The 17,989-nt window shown below is 54.3% G+C and overlaps 1 protein-coding gene across 1 annotated transcript in view; it reads left to right on the top strand.

The window, feature by feature from the left end:
* Positions 1-9,010, top strand: part of NTSR1 (neurotensin receptor 1) — a 45,847-nt gene extending 36,837 nt beyond the window's left edge. The window contains exons 2-4 of the mRNA XM_052651359.1: positions 4,391-4,592; positions 7,700-7,790; positions 8,761-9,010. Of these exons, the coding sequence (XP_052507319.1) occupies positions 4,391-4,592; positions 7,700-7,790; positions 8,761-9,010 (543 nt within the window). The remainder of the gene's footprint in view (positions 1-4,390; positions 4,593-7,699; positions 7,791-8,760) is intronic.
* The last annotated feature ends 8,979 nt before the right edge of the window (positions 9,011-17,989 follow it).

Here is a 17,989-nt window from a genome sequence, read left to right as displayed (position 1 = left end):
CCTCACTAAACCATGACGTTGGCCCTCCCTGTCGGTCATTCTCTGTCTTGACAGCGCCCTGTGGTGCGGATACATCATAACTCATCAAGAAGCCCAGGCAGTGGGTGTTGAAGATGTTCTGGGTTCTTGCTTTCTGAGCAAGGCTCTGCTGAGTGATGGGGACACACAAGGACCCTGGAGTGACTTACATCACTGTTCTGCCTTTGGCAGTGGCAAAGGGGAGGGGAGGGCTTCCCAGGTGGTGCTAGTGGTAAAGAATCTGCCTGCAACGCAGAAGACATGGGTTTGACCCATGAGTTTGGCTCAGATGGTAAAGCATTTGCCTACAATGTGGGAGACCTGGGTTTGATCCCTGGGTCAGGAAGATCCCCTGGAGAAGGAAATGGCAACCCACTCCATTACCCTTGCCTGGAAAATCCCATGGGCACAGGAGCCTGGTAGGCTACAGTCCTTGGGGTCGCGAAGAGTTGACACATGACTGAGTGACTTCACTTTCACTTTTTCCTGAAGGAAGGCAAAGCAACCCACCCCAGTATTCTTGCCTGGAGAATCCCATGGACAGAGGAGCCTGGCGGACTGCGGTCCATAGAGTCGTACAAGTAGGATACAACTAAAGCAACTTAACAAGGACGCATGCACAAAGGGAGGGGACTTTCAGCATTTGCTGGGTGAGGAGGGTTTTTTCCCTGAGGTTAGAAGGAGGTGGTCCCTAAACCCTGGGCCCAACTGGGCTGGTCGCCTGCTGGGAGTGACCTCTGCCCACCCAAAGAGGTCATCCCAGTGGCTCCACAGTGGAAGTTCAGACAGGAAGTCCCTTCTCTCCACCTCCCTTGCCCCTCACAGCCTCAGAAGCTGCTGCACAAGCTGCTGGGTTTTGCCAACACCCTGAGCAGTGTTTTGCACCTTCCCACTCACCACGGGCTGCTTGCTGAGCTGTGAAGCTTGGGAGTCCAGAGGCCGGCTCCTTACTAAACACAATGGAATCAATTAAGGGGAGACAGGCGGCACAAAACCAGCTATGGCTCCTCAGAGAAAGAGTGCACAGGACAACAGCCTTGAAGAGGGTGGCAGAGGAGTTGTCTTGGCTTGAGGACCCTGGGCTGTGGAGGGCCAGGGGCTGCGCCAGGCCACGTGCTTCCCACTGGTACCTTGGACCTGTTTGTGGGCAGGTCAGGGACAGCCTCCCCTCCCAGATAGACTTGTGTCCTGTTCCACTTTCTTGTCATTGTTTAACCATTTCACTCTCTGTCTCTCACAAAATTGCAAATGCTGGAGGGCAGAGACCAGGCCCGGAGTCCTCGGGCAGTGCCTCAGAGCACCCACCCCACTCCTTCTCACCTCAGGCTGCAGCCCTAGTCCTGGGTAACCCAGCATGAATTCTGCTTCTGGCCCTGACCCTGGCACTGTCATTGTCTCTCTGTTAGTGATGAGAACGCTGAAGCCAACATGCCCCTCTGGGACCGCCTGAGGTCAAAGCTAACCAGTGGACAGGTCAGGGGTCCTGCAGCTTCCTGATGGTCCTGTCTGACTCAGGAGTGTTTGGAGGGTACAGTGGGACAGCAATTTCTCCTGGGACTGAGAGAATTTTTTCCCACTACTGAACTTTTATAGCAGAATTTTCCAGCAGTGCCTAAACTACTTTATTTTTTTTAATTCCAATAGTATATGATGATAGCAAAAATTTCATAATTTCTTCTAGCAGACTTGTGGCTTTTATTTCTGTGTTCTAATCTTTGCTTGATCTTGATGTGTGTGTGTGTGTGTGTGTGTGTGTGTGTGTGTGTGTGAGGGAAAGAAAGATCTCTGTGAGTCAGGGTACTCATTCCAGGAACTCATTCAGATTGTCTTAAGGGCAATAAAGGAATATTTATTTTGCACAAGAAGGACTGAAAGTCCAAGAAGGATGACTGCTGGCAGAGCTGGATCCGGGAGCTCAGTGTCCCCAGGGTGCTTTCCTTTCCCCTGTTGTGGGAGTTTCACTGTTAGGCAGGTCCTTCCCTCAGAGGTGAGAAAACAGTATCAACGGCCACAAAAGCAGTTTCCTACTCAGCAGACTCCCAACCCTCAACCTGAGGTGAGATCTCTTTCCTGAGCATCAGGTCTGGGGCCATTCTCAGAGGATAAGCATGACTGCTACAGAAGCGAGCATGCACCCTGCATTTGTCCAAAGAGGACCCACCTGGGCCTTATGGACTGTGCCCATTGTTCAGGAATCTAGAAGGGGTGGGCGGTTCCTGGGCAGCAGAGGGAGGTCCTGGGAAGGGACAGTGGATGCAGCAGGCCCTGAGCTTCCACCCCTAGCTCTGCGGCCTGTCACCACCTTCCCCTGCTGCTTGGACACCACCTCCACCATCTACCATGTTTGCCTCCTTGGGAACGTTTTGGGCCTCTCTTGCTCCCCTGAGTGATTTGCACCAAACAAATCTTGTGCTGTGTCTGTTAGTGAGCTCCCATAGTGAGTAAGGCCTCCCTGCTGGCCTGCCATCCTTCCCTCCAGAAGTGTCCTGGCCACTCTTACATTGTTTTTTCCAGTTGAATTTTAGAGTCTGCCTCTCTATCCCCACATGGTCTCATGTGTCACTGGGACAAACACACAGATGAGGCTGAGGCTGGGCCCTCCACACCAGGGCATCTCTGTCTGGAAGGAAAGGCCCGGCTGCTCCTCCTTCCCCCTCTGTGTCTCCTGTGGCTGCACCTCTGGTGTTTCCTGGATGGCTTGCACAGGGCTGAGCAGATTCACTCCTCTTTTCTTGTAGCTGGGAGTGGGCTGCTCCCCTATTCCCAGAAGTGGGGTGTAGAGTGCAGAACTGGGTGAAGCCTGAGCCCCCATCCATGCTGGGAACCCTGGCAAAATGAGGCAGACCCCTGGCACCGCCACAGTCCGGGCTGGAGGGGCAGGAGAAGCCTAGGGAAGGCACCCCCTCTTTCTGCACTAGCAGGAATCCCCTGCTGGCCAAGCCTCGTCCTCAAACCTCTATTAGGGGGCTGCAGTGCTGGGGCCTTCACCCCACCCTGGAACCTCAAGGTCAGTGCCTGGCCTTCTTCCAACTCAGGGATCCACCGGGGCCTCAGACCAGACTCGGCAACCCACCAGCCTGGGCCTTCGTCCATCGCTCGCAGCCCCCGTATGTGGCTGTTTCACTGTCTGTGCTCAGCGAGGTGTGGTATTTCAAATGTTTTGACATTTAAAATCTGTGTTGGATACATTCGTTTTGTTAAATTATACCTGGCTGTGGTGACTCATGGGAATTGATTTGTCTCCTGGGCCTGCACCCCTACCCAGCCCCCAGCCCAGAGCTGCCCCTCGGCTTCACCAGCCCCTCATTGTCCAAGTCTCCAGACCTGTCCCCCAAGCTCGGTGGAGCTGAGCACTCAAAAGACAGAGCCAAATGCAATTTTACACCAGAGGGTATTACTCCCCTCTTCCCGTATAGCTCAGAAGGTAAGGAATCTGCCTGCAATGCAAGAGACCCCAGTTTGATCCCTGGGTTGGGAAGATCCTCTGGAGAAGGAAATGGCAACCCCCTCCAGTATTCTTGCATGGAGAATCCCGTGGACAGAGGAGCCTGGCAGGCTACAGTCCATGGGATCGCAAGAGTTGGACATGACTTAGCGACTAAACCACCACCACCACTGGGAGGTGGTTCAGGACCGTGGGAGATCTGTTCCCCATCACTGGTCAGGGTCACACACATCCCCTGGAGGTTTGTGTCCCTATTGGGAACAACAGTACTTTCTCAGAGAGGCCACAGCCTCTCGGGCTGAGCAGGTGCCTGCGAAGGTGGATCAGCCTAGTATTGCCGAAGGGCCGGGCTCTGGCTCAAGTTCAGGTCTGAGCCGGTGATTTCAGCAAGACTCTCAGCACCTGGAGACTCGGTCTCCCCAGAGGCCAAGAGAGGCAGAAGATGGAGGTGCCAACAGGAAGTGCTCTTCAACTCGCTGAGAGGCAGTGGGGAACGAGGCAGTAGGCAGGGTCCTTGCTTTGTATCTTAATATGAGCTGTCCACATGCGGGATGAGGGACGCTGGGTGGGCCGTGCTGAAGAGAGGTCAGGCGGGGCCACATCCTTGTCCAGACCTGGAAATACAGAGCCTAGACCCTCACCACAGCCAGGATGCTCCAGGCTGGGCCCTGTGCTGGGGGCTCCCTGAGGTGGCAGAGTCCACAGACCCTCAAGCCAGCCGGCGGAGCTGGCCTGGAGATGGGCAGACCCAGCAACTCCCACCTCCAGCCCCTGAACCTGGGCCAGTGGGCAGGCGAGCACCAGGGCACATCCCCACCTGGGGCTCAGGGACCACCCTCCTCTGTCTCTCTGAGGGCCAGCAGGCAGGTGGGCCCCAGGGCATATCCCCACCCAGGTCTCAGAGCCACTTTCCTCCCTCTCTCGCAGATCAACACCTTCATGTCCTTCGTGTTCCCCATGGTGGTCATCTCCTTCCTGAACACCGTCATCGCCAACAAGCTGACCGTGATGGTCCGCCAGGCTGCTGAGCCGGGCCAAGTGTGCACCGTCGGGGACCAGCACAGCTCCTTCAGCATGTCCATCGAGCCCGGCCGGGTCCAGGCCCTGCGCCACGGCGTCCGGGTCTTACGTACGTAACTTCTGGGCCTCGGGGTGGGTGTGGGGGCGAGCTTGGTACCACAAACAGGGAGGTCTAGAGAGCTGGGGAACCGAGCGTGTCAGGCCGAGGCTTGGGTGCCAGTTCCTCCGGGGATCAGGCTGCTCTTCATTTACTCACTCGTCCTCCCACTCACCGATTAGCAAGCCTCCGCATGGCTTCAAATCAAGTAGTTTGCTCACAAAGCTGGGGCTGCAGAGTTGGGGTCCCCATGCATGCTAGGCCAGCTGGAAAGGCCAGAGGTACCGTCCCCCCTCACAGGTTCTAACAGGGCATCCTGAAGTCCTGGAGGGTCAGGTGGAGTGGACCCCTCTGTTTCTGTGAGTTGTGAGGGTCCAGCCTCCATCCCTCTGTCCCTGGCCTGGTCTGGGCCTGCAGATGGCATCATGAGGAAGGGTCCTCAAAACCACCTACCCCTCCCCACTCTCCTGAGGCAGCCCCGGCCCACTCAGCCCCCCAGAGCATCCACCCCCACCTTACACCGGCCCCAGCAGCCCCTCTCCCATCTCCCGCTCTGCCCCGGGCTGCTAGCCCCTCACCATCTGCAGCCACTAGTCTTGAGAGGAAAAGGTCCCAGCAGCTCTACCCAACAGGAGCATGATGCCTGCAGGCCCCACATGAGATGTTAAATGGTCCAATAACCGTGTTTTTAAACAGTAAAAAGAAACAGGTAAAATTCATTTTGTTCATTTATTACTCCAGTATTTCCCAGATACGATAATCTCTGCCTTCATCTGTGTCCTGAAACTGATGGGAGAGTCACTTCCGGCATGTTTAGCCCTTGGCCTGGCTCGGCTCCCTGCAGCCTGGTGTCAAGTGACCAGCAGGCAGTGTCCAGCAGGCAAGGCCACAGCATCTCTATCTGCTGTGTGTGGATAGGCTTTCTGGAAATCCTGGTGCCTCCAACCCGTGTTTTCTGCTTCTTCAAGCAGGCAGCTCCCTTATCAGGGCCTCTCCACCCCAGGCCTGCGGTCTCTGGAGACCCCCGAGTGGGTCTCGGGGGCTGTGGGGTCAGGACAGCAGTCAGGGTGTGGGCCCCAAACCCAAGACCCCCATAGATCCTTCTACAACCCCAAGACAATGACATTATCTCAGGGACCACGCTTCTCTCTTCCCCAAGACAGCATAGTCAGCCCCAAGTTTTCCCAAGCAGTTGGCTTTTTATTGCTTTCTTTTTCATTCTGGTAAAATATACCCAGCATAAAATTTACCATTTTGACCATTTTAAGTGCACAGTTTGGCAGCTGTGTAGACAATCATATCACTATGGGGCCATCACCACCATCCCTTCCTGCCTTGTAAAACTGCAACTCTTCCCGTTAATAACAAGCTCTCACCACTCCCCCAGCCCCTGACAACCACCTTCTACTTTCATTTTCTATGAATTTGACTCCTCTAGGGAGCTCATATAAGTGGAATCATACAGTGTTTGTGGATTTTGTGACTGGTTTATTCACGTGATGTGGTAGCCTCAGGGTTCATCCACCTGTAGCCTATGCCAGAATTTCCTTTCTTTCTAAGGCTGAATAATATTCCGCTGTATGCAAGGACCACATGTTTATGCATCCTCTGTTGATTTTAGCTCCTGTGAACAGTGCTATGAGGTGCTAGTATCTGAGTTCCTGCTTTCAGTTATATATATATACACACACGCACACACCCTGGAGTAGAATTGCTGAATCACATGGTCATTTCTGGGTCGGGAAGATCCACTGGAGAAGGGATAGGCTACCCACTCCACTATTCTTGGGCTTCCTTTGTGGCTCAGCTGGTAAAGAATCCGCTTGCAATGCTGGAGACCTGGGTTTGATCCCTGGGTTGGGAAGATCCCTTGGAGGAGGGAACAGCTACCCACTCCAGTATTCTGGCCTGGAGAATTGCATGGACCATATAGTCCATCGGGCTGCAAAGAGTTGGACACAACTGAGCGACTTTCACTTTCACAGTACTTTCACAGGGTCATTTCATGTTTAATTTTTTTGAATTAGAAAAGATTTTTAAACAGCCATACTATTTTCTAAAGTGGCTGCACCATTTTACATTCCCACCAACATTGTACAAAAGTTCTAGTTTTTCCATATCCTCCCACAAATTACTATTTTCTGGGGTTTTACTGTTTTTTATAATAGTCATCCTCTTGGACTATGAGGCACTATCTTATTGTAGTTTTGATTTGCTTTTCCTGGGTGATCAGTGGTGTTGAGCATCTTTTCATGTGCTTATCGCATATTTGTATCTCTTCTTTGGAGAGAAATGTCTATTCAAGTCCTCTGCCCACTTGTGAATTGGGTTGCTTGAGTTTTGTTGTTGAGTTTTCCATATATCCAGGATATTAATCCCTTATCAGATGTGAAGGGAACATTTTTTCCCATCTGTAGGTTGTCTTTCCGCTTTGTCAATTGTATCCTTTAGTACACAGTTTTTAAATTTTTATCCAGATTATTTTTTTCCCTTGTTGTCTTTGGTGCCATCACCAAGAAGTGATTTTCAAATCCATTGTTGTGAAAAGTTTGTTCTGTCTTTTCTTCTAGGAGTTTTAGACTCTTAGCTCTTATGTTTAGATCTCTGATCCACGGTGAGTTAACTTTTGTGGATGTCGTGAGATTAGGGTCCAGCTTCATTTTTTGCATGTGGGGATCTAGTTTTCCCAGAGCATTTGTTGAAAAGAGTCCTTCCCCCCTTGATCTTGGTATCCAATAGAAAATCATTTGAGAGTTTCTGGAAGGGCTTATTTCTGGACCGTCCATTCTGGCCCATGGGTCTATATGTCTGTTCTTATGCCCGTACCACTCCGTTTGCATGACTCTAGCTTTGTCGGGGGTGGGGGGGCGGAGTTTGAAGTCAGGAAGGATGAGTCCTTCAGCATTGTTCTTTCTCAAGACTATTTTGGCTGTTCAGCGTCCATTGAAATTCCCAATGAGTTCTTCTACAAAAGAATGTCATCAGGACTTACCCAGAAATTGCACTGAATCTGCAGGTCTGTTGGGTAGCACAGTCATCTTAACAGTATTAAGTCTTTCAATCCGTGGACACAGGACCTCTCCCTCCAGCTCCCTGAGGTCAGTGTCTCCATGTCTCAGGTGCCGTGGTCATCGCCTTCGTGGTCTGCTGGCTGCCCTACCACGTGCGACGCCTCATGTTCTGCTACATTTCAGACGAACAGTGGACCCCGTGAGTACAGAAGGCAGGGACCGAGGGGGTGAGGCTCAGGTCGGGGGCGTGCTCCCCAAAACAGGTGGGGCTGGGGCACTGAGAGGGGCAGCTCAGGGTAGGGGTGGGAGTCAGTATCCCCCAGCAGGAGCTCGGGCATGGCTGTGATGGGGCAGGGGGCACAGAAGGCCGTGGAGGGACAGACACCCCTGGAAGCTGCTTCAGAAAAGGAAAGCAGGTCCTAAGACAGTCAGTAGGTTTGGGGGAGTCTGGAGAGCGAAAGGAAGGGCTGGCCCTGCTGGCTGTGGGTGGAGAGATGGCAACCGTCAGGGTCCCTGTAAGCCTGGAGGAGTCATCCACCAGGAGGACCTGGGGCTCAAGAACATCATGCTCATGCTGTGATGTTTGGGCACTGGCCTTCCCACAACAGCAGTTTGAACCCTGCTGGGTGAGCTCCTCTGCACAGCAGGGCTCCAGGTCAAGGGTCATGGGCTCTTCCAAGTGACAGGGAGCCGCTGGGGAGGGCACAGCTAGGCTGATTGAGGAGAAGGTGCAAGGAGTGGAGCATAGTCCCAAACACAGGGTTTCTGAGATTCAGGGCTATCAGGTGAGGGAGTGAGGTCCCTGTGCATGGAGGCAAGCAAGTCGAGGTGCACAACTGTCTGAGCTGTGTGGAGGGGCTCCTACCCTGGATGTTCCATTAACGCCAGGCCCCAGCTGAGCCTGGCAGCCCTGGGGGGCCTGGGATCTTGCACAGCAAGGGCACACCCACAGGGCAACAGGGAAAAGTGGAGACTGTGGCCAAGGTAAGCTGCACACCCTACCTTGGGAGGGGGGCCGCAGCTCAGCTGACCGGTGCTGGGCAGGAGTGTATACAGAACAACCTCTCAAGAGAAACCAGAGTCCTGGAGGTTATTATGAAACATCCCCACACTGGCCAGGGCCGCCCTGTGTGTCTGGGCCCACCGGCCTGAGTGCTCTCTCCCCCCAGGTTCCTCTACGACTTCTATCACTACTTCTACATGCTGACCAACGCCCTCTTCTACGTCAGCTCCACCATCAACCCCATCCTCTACAACCTCGTCTCCGCCAACTTCCGCCAGATCTTCCTGTCCACCCTGGCTTGTCTCTGTCCCCTGGGGGGGCGCAGGAGGAGGGGGCCAGCCTTCTCGAGGAAGGCCAACAGTGTGTCCAGCAACCACACCTTCTCCAGCAACGTCACCCGGGAGACATTGTACTAGCACCGGGCAGGCTGGGAGGGAGCTGGCAGGGGACCAGGCTGGGGTCACTCAGCCTCCACCCCCATCCACCCAGCACCTGGGAGCTGGGGGGAGTCATCCCAGGGCCTGCTCCCAGGCATCCAAGGTCCAGGACCCGGCACCCATATCCCAGAGGCCCCACTTCTTTCCAGTTTATCCTCTCTTCCCATCACCTCCCTCCTCTCCTCTTTGAAAGCAAGAGAGATTGCTCTCCTCCCAGATCTAAAAATGGCCTTTAATGAGGAGAAATTTGTGTTGGGTGATAGGCAGTCTTCTTTGTTCTCAAACTAATGGATGTTTAGGGAGAAAAAAATGAAAGGGGCAGATCAAGGCAGGCCATTGGGCAGCCCAGTTGACATTGGAGGGCAGTGACCCCAAGAGCTGGCGCTGAGAAGAGCCCAGCCGGCAGGACCACCACTGGCCTGGTGCTGCCGAGGGCCTGTGTTATACCTCCAGTCAGCTCAAGACCAAGTCATCTCCTTGTGCAGCAGGCATTCAACACCCCCTCCAAAGTGTTGTCACAGGAAGTTTTGATGCCACCAGAGGGCTGGGGTCAACCTACCATTGCCCAGCCCTGGGCCTCCCCATCCTCGCCTGTCCTCCCCTGGTCAAGGCAGCAAAGCCCTTCAGGGACATCTCGGGCAGCTCAGCCTCCCAGTTCCCCATTCTGGCTCTGCAGAAGCAAGGCCAGGTCTGTGGGGTCCTGGTGGCCCAGTCCAGGACAGGGACATCCCCACGCACTCTCATTTCTGCTGTCCAGCTGAGCTCCAGCAGCCTGGCTCCAAGCTGCTTCAGGGTGGACACTCGAGGTGGAGGAGGGTCGACCATGTCTCCAAGAGATGCCAGCCCTGGAGCCACAGGTGAAGAGGAGGAGCCACGGGTACAGGCTGCCTGCTGGCCGGCAGCCAGGCAGAGACCGAGACTCGTCCGTCATGCCTGGCCCCAGCTCAGATGCCCAGGACAGCAGGAGCCTCCTTGGTCTCTGGGAGCCGGTCCCAGACAGGACAGCCCGGCCCGAGGAAGGTGCCCTGAGCCAGAGGAAGGTGGCCCCGGGGGAGCTTCTCTGGACCAGCCGGACTAGGAGTGGCCAAGAGACCGGAGGTGAAACATAGACCTTTTAAAGCAAGTCCTCCCTGGGCCTGGAACACATTGGCCCAGAAGGGAGACAGTCAGACCGATGGTCAGACGGGCAGACAACCACATGGGTGGCACTGATTCAGGATCTGAGAGGTGCTCCTGGTCTGGTCTCAGCCTCCATCCACAGAAACGGCACGTCAGATGCTGCAGTGTCCACAGGCATGTCAGATCTGGGCTCTGCTCTTGATCACTTGACCCACCCAAATCCTCCCTCAAGCTGTTCAGCAAGAACCAGGCCAGGAGAGTCAGCCCATAGCTGGTCCCCATGCCAGGCAGCCCTGCTGTGACACAGTGGCCATCAGCGCAGAGGACAAGGCCAGCCCAGAGCTCCCACGTGGGTGTCGCTTCTGGACAGGGGTAGGGGAGCCCCTGCCCTGCTCAGCGAGTGGGCATTGGAGTTCAGCAAAGACAGTCTGGTCCCAGGTGCTGGCTTCAGGCAGAGGACCTGGACTCTTTCTGACAGACCCTTAGACCCTTCTGGCCTCCCTGGACCATGCACACACTGCAATTCCCCAAGCCCTGGTTTCCCTGTCTGAGTAGTGGGCATGGTGACTCCACCCACTCGGCCAGAGCTGAGCGTGATGGCTCTGGAGGACCAAGCTTGGACGATGGAAGCATGGTTCCCTGAGGTAATGGTGGAGAGGATGTGGAATGAGATGAGACGCCCGCCACCCAGACCCTCCTGGGGGCACACGGGCAGGGCCTGCCACTGAGCTCTGAGCCCACCTTACTGTCTGCCCACTTCATGTTAGTGGGAACCCGGGTCCATGCCCTGTCAGACACCCTCCTGAACCACCCCAGCTCCTGGTCAGGTCACCGTGGAATGCCAGAGGCCGGCTCTGTGTGCTGTCCATGTCCCTTCTCAGGGTCCAGTGTCCATGAGCCTGGTAACCAGTGATGGCGAAACCCCACAGTGTGCACTGCCCAACCACCCTAATGTCCCACAGCCCCTCAATAAAGAAGTAAAGGAGCCTGTGGGCCCGTGATGCACCCCCACATGGGAGAGGGGCCCCACGGACCTGCCAGCAGCCATTCACTCACTCATCAGACAGTGACTGTGTCAGCGACAGCCTCTGCTGGCCCTTTCACCAAAAAAAAAAAAACATGCTTTGGTCCCGTTTCCCAGAGCTGGGGGGCTGGGGGCCAGGACCCCCAGCTCAGGTCCCACCTGCCCCCAGAGCTTTCAGCAGCAGCCTGTGAGGGGCCTCTCCTGAGCACAAGGTCCCATGGGGCCTGAACGTGGAGACCTGGGTCCACATTGGCTATGCAGCGACACCTGCCACCCAGTGTCCTGATCTTGGGTCTGGGCACAGGCGAGGCCCACCCAAGGGGGTGTGGGGCCCTGTTACTCTTTGATCTCGGTCTCCATGGCCCCTCTAACCAGCCTGGCTCCTCCCTGGGGGCCAGCAGGTGGGGGCCGGGTCAGGGAGGGGCACTCACCTGTCCTTGGACACAGCCAGAGCCATCCTCCAACAGAAGGGCTCCTGAAGCAGGGTGTCCCCTCCTGCCCTCTCCTCTTCCCCTGCTCTGCCTTCATCTCATAGCAGCAGCAGAGTCCCTGGGGACCCCAACATGGGCAGGGGAGGGGCAACATGGAAAGCATCTTTCCAGATGGCCAGCCTCTGTCTTTCCCTTCTGTCTCCTCGGCCAGCAGTCTTCCCCACACTCCCCTTCACTCGTTCATTCACTTGCCAGCTGCCCCCATGAGCCTGAGTTCCTCAAAGCCTCCCCATCCAAATGGACACAGGGCTGAGTGTTAGCTTCAAGTCCTCTGTGCTTATAAGCCATCCGCCCCATCAGCAGGGAAGTCTCAGGATGCCCACTCTCACTGGCAAGCTCCAATAGGTATGCTGACATTTTACAAGAATAGCCAAAGGAATAAAACTCTAACAGTGGAATTTCAGGCCAGTCATGAGGAGAGAAATTTGGGGTCAGTGGTAGCAGTCCCAAACCCTCGATACCACTGTCCCACAGGGCCAGAGCTCTGGTCAAGCCACTCCCTGCCTCCTGCAGGTTTTCTGAGCTACGGTCCCTGTTCCAGCACAGGGAAGGGGGAGGAATCCACTCTCCTACAGGAAGGCACCTCTGGCCCCATCGCTGTCGCTAGGCAACAGGAGGAGGGCCTGGGAGAGAGAATTCCATACATTTTGAAATACATTTGAAGAAAGAAAAAAGCATCCGGTGGCTGGCTGCTGGAGCACAGGGGAAGCTCTTCTCCACCCCCCTGACTCCTCCCCACCCTCTTCCTCCTCCCACCCTCTCCTTCCTCCCATCCCCTCCCTCCTCCCACATGTCCCCCACCGCTTCCCACAATTATGATTTGAATTCCAATTTCTATCAGAACACCATGGAAACCATGTCCAGGCTGAACTGATGAAGGAGAGAATGGGAGAAGGGGAAGGCGGGGGGCTGGTCAGGGAAGGAGGAGTGGCAGAGTGAGGGGCTGAGAAGGGACTGCACTCCAGCTGGGAGGGCCCCCCACCACACATATGCACCCCCACCATGCACATGCATGTGCTCGCACATGTGCCCAGCCAGCAGCAGCCTCCACCTCCCAGGCCTCATTCATCGGCTGAGGTTGCCAGTTCTCAGCCTGCGGTCTGGCTTTGGCCAGGGGTGGGGGCCAGCACCTGGACACTGTCTTCCTGACCACCTGGGCCCCTCAGTCCCACCTCCCCTCCCATCTTTGGAGTGAAGAGAGACACGGGGGCCCTCGTTCTGCTCTCAGCACCCTCAGGGATCCCCAGCAATGCTACAAAGAAACTTAAAGGGAGTTGCCTGCCACAGCCAAGGATGCTCATGGTGGGGGTGGGGATGGGGGTGAGGGTGGGAGTGTGCGGGCAGCTGCACGGGGTCCAGCTGGGCCATGACTCTAGATGTCCCCTACCCTAACCCCCTTCAGTCCTCAAGGAATGTGAGCTCAGCTCTCTAGGGAGAGAAGTGGACCCTGGATGGAGTAGGATGGCTGCAGAGGGCGTCTGAACCTGGTCCTCACCCGGTGCCCTCCCAATTCCATCTAGCTTGCTGTGTACACATTTACTTTCAAGATGCAAAACCTTTATCTTTTATTATAAAAGCGATTCACTCTTTCAGGAAAAAGTGAAATAATATGAAAAAATACAAAGTATAGGGTGAAGTCTCAGCTTTGTCCCACCTGGAGGTGACCGTGGCTGGCAGACGGGTGAGAACACCACCCAGGGCACCACCATGTGCTACCACACAAACACCCTGGTGCTTGAAGAGAACACACACCACCACTCACAAGACACACACACATGCACTTACATACACACATGCAAACATATGCACACGCACGCCCTCACATACACACATATATACATACAGGCACACGCATGCACATGCATGCATATACACATACACATGTGAACATATTCATATACACACCCTCACATAACACACATATACAGACATACATGCACATACATGCATGCAAACATACTCATTCCCTCACATATACACATACATACACACATGCACATACACGCTGTGTGTGCATGTATGCTCATATGCATATGCTCATATACACACATACCTGCGCACCACACATACATGTGTGTACACTCACACATATATGCACATGTGCATATATGCACTCATGCCAGCATATAAGCATGCACACACTCTCATATACACATATGTACACATACATAGACACACATATACATACTGTGCACACATGGAGGTACTCTTGCACACATAGTTGCACATGCATGCACACATGTGCATGCTCACATACATATATACATGTGCATACATATATGTATGCAAGTGTACACTCATGCACACCCTCATACACACAGATACACATACATGCACACATCCTCACATGTGCACACTTGCACATAAATACACATATACACATGTGCATATGTGCATGCATGCAAACACGTATGCATGTGCATGCTCATACACACATGTGCATATACATGTGCATTGTACATACACATGCACATACATATACACATGACTGCAGCCATGTCAGTGCACACAGCACTCCCTCTTTCTTTTCTATTTAATCTATTAAAAATTTTTTTAAACTTTTTATTATTTATTGGAGTATAGCTAGTTAACAGTGTTGTAATATTTCAGGTGCATAGCAAAAGGACTCTGCCATACATACACATGTATCCATTCTCCCCCAGACTCCCCTCCCATTCAAGCTGCCACATAACATTGAGCAGGGTTTCCTGTGCTATATAGCAGGTCCTTGCTGGTTATCAATGTTCTTTTCTTTTTTATTAAATTTATTTATTTCTAATTGAAGGATAATTGCTTTACAGTATTACCTTGGTTTCTACCAATCATCACCATGAATCAGTCATAGGTTCACCCACGTCCCCTCCTACATGAACATCCCTCTCGCCTCCCTCTCCATCCCACCCCTCTAGGTTGTTACCTCTAGGTTTTTCAGACACAAAGTTAAAATAAATTTCTGACATTCAGAAGTTTCCAAAAGCAACTCTCCTGTGCAGGTAAAAAGTCCCCAAGAGTCCAAGCAGAGGACATGCTGTATCTCAACAGATTTGAACTGACCCCTTGGGAGCCCGGAGATGGGACGGCCCTTCAGGGGTGTCCTGTGGGGCTGGTATGGGAGGCCAGCAGAGAGCTGTGCCAGCAAGGTGGCAAGCACTGCAGGCTGTCCATCCTCATCAGTCACTTCTCTCGGCCCCCATTACCCTTCATCACTGATCCCTCCTCCCGGCAGCCAGACTCCTCTGAGCAGCCTGGCCATCTGTCTACATTAGAAAGGGGTGCTCCTGCAGGGCTGGGGGGCAGTGCCATGACTCCTGCCTGATGGCCTAGACCCCTGACCCTAGGTGACTCTAGGGCGGAAGAGGCCCAGTGCCACCCACACAGACCCCTCCCCCACAGCTGACAATGGTCCCCATGGCCCAGATGCCAGTCTGCACCTGTTTCCATCATGCAACACATTTAATAAGCACCTACTGTGTGCACCCAGGCTGGAGGGAGCTTCTGGTCAGGGGTTCAGGGTGGAGGCCGGCTTGTCCTCAGCCCAGGCCCTAACTCTGCAGCCCCAACACCACCAACAAGCTGTCTCTCTGGTCCTCCAACCCCCTGTATTAGGGCTCCAGGAGGGGGCCTGTGATGGAGCACTTACCCAGCATTTCTGGAGCCTGCCTGGCATGGACTAGCCACTGCTGAATGTCCCAGTAGGGCCAGGAGATGCACCCTCACTGGCCTTAGTTTGCTGGTGGGGGAGGGGCCTGGGGTCCCTCAGACACCATCAGGTATGGGAATCCAGTCTCAGTGTATAAGGGGGTGAATTTTAAGGCCCGCTTTCAACCCTGGGGTTCCCGGGATTGTGAGTCCCCTTCCCCCACCTCAACCCTAGCCAGAGTACCCTGGCTTCAGCCTTCAGAGCCCCACGAAGCCAGAGAGGCAGATTCTTCCATGGCAAGGTGGCATCTGTGATCAGGAGGATGAACGCAAAGGATCCTGACTATATCCCACCCACATTTAGGGGTCCCAGCCTGGCCTAGGATGCCCCATTCCTACTGCTCACTTGCTGCTAAAACTTGCTGGCACCCCCCCCCCCACCCCAACCACTCCCCTTCTGAGCAGCAGACTGTTTGCTGCCCCCATGTGCCCCACTTCCCCTCAAGTGCATCCTAGGCCCATTCATGACCACAGAATCTCCCGTGTGCCCTGTGGGTTCACCCCAGCTGCACCTCCAAGGAAAGAACTGTCAGCACAGCCGTTTCACAGGCGCTGAGTCTGCAGAGTGGCTGAGCAGAGAGGGAGGGGGTGGGGGGGTGAGGGTGAGGGGTGGGGGAGGGTGGGCATGGTCTGGCTGGAGAAGCGGCAGGCTGGGGCCAGAGTCAGGACCTCTGGTGCCTTGAGCACCCCTGTGGTCTCAGCGTGGCCCATGGGTTCTGCAGAGGGCCAGCCGGATACCTCCTTTCTGGCCCCTATGTGGGTGAATAGCCACTGAAAAAGAAAACAGAAATTCCCTGCTGCAAACAGGGAAAAAGTGTCCCCACTCCTCTTCAAGTGTTTATTTTAGAAAGCTTGGTATTGTGCTTCCCTTTGAGAGGAACAAGCCTCTCTTTAAAAGCAGAACAGATAAATAAATAAAAATTTAAAAAAAATAAATAAAATAAAAGCAGAATAAGCCTGTTGCCAGCTCCCAGCCCAGTCTGTGTTCCTCGGGGGCTTAGAGCCATCTCCGTCTCAGATGCAGTCATGAAGTACAATGGCGCCCCTCTCCCAGCCCCTGCAGAGGCAAGAGCCTGGCCCCAAACTACCTCCTGCCTTAGAGACACTAGAGGTGTCTTTTTCCTTTGGAAAAAGCCAATTAGTTAACACAGACTGTCACCCCCATTACCAAGTAGATTTAGGATGAACTGTATGTGACAAGGGCTTCCCACGTGGCACAGTGGTAAAGAATCTGATGCAGGAGATGCAGGAGAAGTGAGTTTGATCCCTTGATGAGGAAGATGCCTTGGAGAAGGAAATGGCATCCCATTCCAGTATTCTTGCCTGGGAAATCCCATGAACAGAGGAGTCTGACAGACTACAGTCCACGGGGTTGCAAAAGAGTCAGACATGAATTTTTAAAACACACCTTTTTCATACATATATGAACAATTTTTCTAATAGGTGATTCATGCACACTGTGCAGCAGGAAAGAGGTGCAAAGCTGATGAAAAGACACCACGTCATGGCCCTTCCCTTCTTCCCCTCTGGTTCTCCCTGGAGGCAGCCCCCACAGGGACATGAGTGACCGGCTGGCCCTTCTGTGAGCACCCAGCCCTCCACCTCTCTCTACAGCTCAGGTCCGTCCACGACAGGTTTGCTCCCTGGAGCCAGGTCCCAGGTGGAGGCATTTGGCAGGTGAGGTTAAGGTGGGGAGAGGCTCCTGGACTCCCAAGTGGGTCCAGCATGGCCGCAGGACCCCAGCCTGGACGAATGGGCATTGGCTTCTTCCCAGAGCCTCCCGCGTGAAGCCCAGCGGGCAACCCTGTGATCTTAGCCTGTAGGACCAAGCAGAGGGACCATCTGCTCTGCAAAACACGAGGTGGTAAATGATGCTGTTTGGTGCTGCCATGTCATGGTCACTTGTGTGGCTGCTGGGGAATCAGGAAATTGATACACAGACTGCTGTGTGCTTCGCCACAGCTCCTGCAAACCCACGTTCTTTTCCATTTCTTTGCTGCTGTTACTGCTGCTAAGTCGCTTCAGTCGTGTCCGACTCTGTGCAACCACATAGATGGCAGCCCACCAGGCTTCCCCGTCCCTGGGATTCTCTTGGCAAGAATAATGGAGTGGGTTGCCATTTCCTTCTCCAATGCATGAAATTAAAAAGTGAAAGTGAAGTCGCTCAGTCGTGTCCGACTCTTAGCGACTTCATGGACTGCAGCCTACCAGGCTCCTCCGTCCATGGATTTTCCAGGCAAGAGGACTGGAGTGGGGTGCCATTGCCTTCTCCCCTTTCTTTGCTGTTATAGAAACTTTTGCAATGTGTCCCTGCACCCTGTGCGGTGAGCCTGCTGTGCAGGTCAACCCACTCGTGAGCCCTGAGTTAACCCTCTCCTGTGAGCCTGCAGAGGCTGCGTCTACACAAGAGCCTGCCACTGAAGGGGAGCTGACTCAGCCGCCCCAGGTCTCCCCCCGCAGGGACCGCTGCCTGATTCTGGGTGCTGCGCTGCTGTCACCTGCTTTGTCCTAAGCTGGTGGCATTCTAAATCTGTTGGGGGCCACGAGGGAGATAGGACAGTGTCTCTGGCTCCCTGTCTGCAGGGAGGGGACACCTCTGAGCTCCCAGACCAGCAAGGCCCTGCT

Source organism: Budorcas taxicolor, chromosome 13 (assembly GCF_023091745.1).
Source record: "Budorcas taxicolor isolate Tak-1 chromosome 13, Takin1.1, whole genome shotgun sequence".
NCBI classification, from domain to species: domain Eukaryota; kingdom Metazoa; phylum Chordata; class Mammalia; order Artiodactyla; family Bovidae; genus Budorcas; species Budorcas taxicolor.
This window is presented reverse-complemented; position numbering and strand designations above follow the sequence as displayed.